The sequence below is a fragment of the Echinops telfairi genome, unplaced genomic scaffold (genome assembly GCF_000313985.2).
Source record: "Echinops telfairi isolate 266 unplaced genomic scaffold, ASM31398v2 ScPeMD7_7424;HRSCAF=8462, whole genome shotgun sequence".
In the NCBI taxonomy this organism is placed as follows: domain Eukaryota; kingdom Metazoa; phylum Chordata; class Mammalia; order Afrosoricida; family Tenrecidae; genus Echinops; species Echinops telfairi.
Window position 1 is genome coordinate 85,837,455 of NW_022111324.1, and position 3,989 is coordinate 85,841,443.

General features: G+C 43.4%; 1 protein-coding gene across 1 annotated transcript in view; it reads left to right on the plus strand.

The window, feature by feature from the left end:
- Positions 1-3,671, plus strand: part of RHOU (ras homolog family member U) — an 8,940-nt gene extending 5,269 nt beyond the window's left edge. The window contains exon 3 of the mRNA XM_004712160.2: positions 1,802-3,671. Within this exon, the coding sequence (XP_004712217.1) occupies positions 1,802-2,257 (456 nt within the window). The 3' untranslated portion in view covers positions 2,258-3,671. The remainder of the gene's footprint in view (positions 1-1,801) is intronic.
- The last annotated feature ends 318 nt before the right edge of the window (positions 3,672-3,989 follow it).

A 3,989-nucleotide genomic window follows, 5' to 3' on the forward strand; every position in this document is an offset into this window, starting at 1 on the left:
AGAGAGAGAGGGAGGGGGAGAGTAAGAGAGAGATCTTCAGATAACCCAGGGAACAGTTAAAATCCATTCAGAGCTGAGCTAGAATCTACCTGGTTGAGTTTCTCTGTTTATTCTTCCAGCACAAACGTGGCACCATGAAACTTAAGCTGTCCTTTTGGCTTTTCTCTTTGAGAAGCCTGGCAAATGACTGTACTCATTTCTGATCCTTTTGGGTCATTGGCTTTAGTATTGATTAGTGGTTGCTGCCCCACAATTGTAATATGAGTCTCAAAGGAACTTCCTTCAAAGAAAAGAGGCACGGTTTCCTTTATACCTAGAGAAAAAGCCACAGGCAGAGACTAATGCAAATGCGTTCGCTTGAAAGTAATGCAAGCTGGGCGACAGAAGGATTGGACACCTTTTTTCTCGCTGTTGTGAAATTACGCATAGCATTAAATATGTACCAGAAAGAGCAGATGAGACAAGAAGAAAGGAGGGACTCATAGATCAAACAAGGAGAAGGCACTAAGCAGTGCTGTCAGCAGCACAGAGTCACATGCTCTCTGAGCTGCCAGTGCGAGGCGGATCTAACAAAGGTCTTCAACTCCATTTCTGGGCTGTCCAGTTCATCTGGTTAACATTATCGTCTGTATTGTGTGGGGGCAGTGCAGGTGAGATGACTATCTGCATGCTGCATCCTTCACAGCTGCCAGAGGCTGGCGTCCTGACGGACTGTGATTCACTGGTGTCAGGTGGAAGTCCAGGGACCCGCCTAGATGCTGTCATGTTTTTCAAAGTAGCTAAGTATCCAACGTTGAGAGAGTACGTCTGAAGTTCTCTGGGTTAAAAGCTATGTTTTTATTTATAAAATAGTGACGGTGTCAGAGTTGGCAGTTGTTAGAGAAGTGGTGGGCCGCAAGGTTGGAAATTCAAACCCAGGAGCAGCTCCTTAAGAGAGGCGGCCCCTGTGATGTAGCGATGATGAGAAATACAACTTTCCTCTAGTTCCTAAATGTTTCCTCCCCGCTCCCACTACCATGACTCAAATTCGATCTTGCAGGACTGGCTAGACCAGAGGAGGTACACTGGTACAGATGGGAACTGGAAATACAGGGAATCCAGGACGGATGAGCCCTATAGGACCAGTGGTGTGAGTGGCAAAACAGGGAGGGTAAAGGGAGAATGGGTAGGAAGGAGGGAACCGATTACATGGAACTGTGTGTGACCTCCTCCCTGGGGGACAGACAACCGAAAAGTGGATGAAGGGAGACGTCGGACAGGGCAAGATATGACAAAATACCCATTTATAAACTATCAAGGGCTCATGCGGTAGGGGGGAGCGTGGAGGGAGGGGAAAAATGAGGACCTAATGTCGGGGGTTTGGGTGGAGAGAAAATGTTTTGAGAAACAATGTACAAATGCGCTTTACACAATTGATGTGTGTATGGATTGGGATAACAGTTGTATGAGCCCCTAATAAAATGTTAAAAAAAAAAAAAAAGAGAGGCGGCCCTCTGTTCCTGTAAGTGTTTCCAGCCACGGAAACCTGACATAAGGCCGGTCTTTAAGTGTTGGAATGGACTGATGGCTCTGGGTTTGGTGTGGGTTTTACGGTCACAGCTGACCCTGCAAGAAGACCTGTCAAGTTGGGAGCATGGATCCCACTTAGATAGGAGGATGGTGTCTTATCTTTTCCATTTATAATCCATTGGGTGTCTATCAACTCTCAGAATGCTTTTAAGGAAAAGGTTATGACTGGTCTTTTTTTGCTGATGAAAACTTGATGAGAAAAATAACTGCTGGATCCTTGTCTTGGTTGCAGGATGAGTTCGACAAGCTCAGGCCCCTCTGCTACACGAATACAGACATCTTCCTGCTGTGCTTCAGTGTGGTGAGCCCGTCGTCTTTCCAGAATGTGACTGAGAAGTGGGTACCTGAGATTCGGTGCCATTGCCCCAAAGCGCCTATTATCCTCGTTGGCACGCAGTCAGATCTCCGAGAAGATGTCAAAGTCCTCATAGAATTAGACAAATGCAAAGAGAAGCCAGTGCCTGAAGAGGCGGCAAAGTTATGCGCAGAAGAAATCAAAGCCTCATCTTACATAGAATGCTCGGCCTTGACTCAGAAAAACCTCAAAGACGTCTTTGACACGGCCATCGTTGCTGGCATTCAGTACTCGGACACGCAGCAGCAGCCAAAGAAGTCCAAGAGTCGGACTCCGGACAAGGTGAAAAATCTCTCCAAGTCCTGGTGGAAGAAATACTGTTGTTTTGTATAATCCTGGCAGGAAACTCAGAAAAGCTATTTTCAGATGAAATCACTACTAGATGCTATATTAGCTGAAATAATTCCTTTCACTGTGTAGAACCTGTATGGAGAACATGTGTGTGACAAGTGGAATTCTCTATATCTGTATTCTTTCTTGCCTTTAATCCTCTTGTTTTTTGAGGTAGGAATAAGATACTTATGCAAAATACTTCTGAAATAAGTTTAGAATATTTCACGACTCTGGAAATTTAGAGTTCCACACCTCTTGAATTGATTATATCTCACATAAAAAAGACACCTCAGATATGGATGTCAAGAATGATATTTTGCTATATTATAATGTATAGAAGAAAAAGGGGGAAAGTGATGATCTTGTCCTTGATCCAAGGTTGATTCATGCGCAGTGAAGGAGCCCCAGTGGTGCAGTGGTTAAAGGTTTGGCTGTTAACTCAAAGGTCGTGTGTTTGAGCCCACCAGCCACTTCATGGCAGTACCATGTGGCATTCCGCTCCCATAAAGATTACAGCCTTGGGAATCCTTTGGGACAGTTCTGTTTTATCATCCCTGGTCAGTGAGTCGAATCAACCCCTTGGCAATAAGGTCATTTGCTTTGTTAGTTTTTTGTTTGTTTGTTTTGTTAGTTTAATAATTTATGTGCAGGTCAACCATAGAACTTAACTTTGAAATCCCACGTCAACGCCATGCTTTATTTTATTTCTTCAAGAACTAAATGATGAGAAAATAAAAGGCCTTTCTCTGTGCAACCCAAAACATCCACTAATTTAGTTTTTGTCATACCTGGTTGATGAAAATTTATAAACAACTCACTAACAAGCAAGCTATTGAAATTTGTATTGGGGGCTTTTATTCTGAGACCACTGTGTTACAGCGTGTAAACACAGGCAACATGCGTGTAGTGCACGAAGGTGTTCCTCAGGAGCCTTTTCATGCTCTGTAAAACGGAGTCTTGGCATCTGGGTACTGTGGCGTGTGGACTAAACTGCTTCCACCCTAAGTAGAGGAATAGGAAGTACTAACCGTCTGTGCTTGAATTGCCCTATCTGTAGGAAAGTGAATATTCTTGTTTAGGAAACATTAAACACACCTATTCTTATCAGCCAAAAAATGTTTTCAGTGTGCACACCCACAACCACACCTATATACTCACATGTATTTATAGATAGCTGTGTTTACGGCTGATACAGTATTTTAAAAAGTTAATGGGGGTGTGGGGGAGGGGAAGAAGCAAGACCATAAAAGACAGATTTTAAGAAAGAATGGCTTCAGAGAAGGTAAGTTTTTTGTTTTTTTTTTGTTTTTAAGACATCTCTTTTATCCTTCCCTAGAGATAACTTTAAGGAGCCCTGGTGTTGTAGTGGGTATACGCTGGGCTGCAATCCACATGGTCAGAAGTTCAAAATCACCACCAGCTTTGAGGGAGAAGCACTGGGCTTTTCTACTCTGTAAACAGTTACACTCTCAGAAACCCACAGTGGGATCACTGAGTCAGCACTGACTCCATGGAAGTGGGTTTAACTTTAAATGGATCATAATTTGGACATTCTTTTTTTTTTGGCCACCTTAAAGCAAAAATAAAACAATCCTAACACCTAGTTAAACTGTTCATTGAATTCCCAGATGATTTTGTGAATGATCCCAGGGGGTTGGTCCTCTGTAGGCTGGCCAAAAACAAGGGGTGCTGGGACCACATCTCTTACATCCTGCTGCTTCACTAAGAAAAC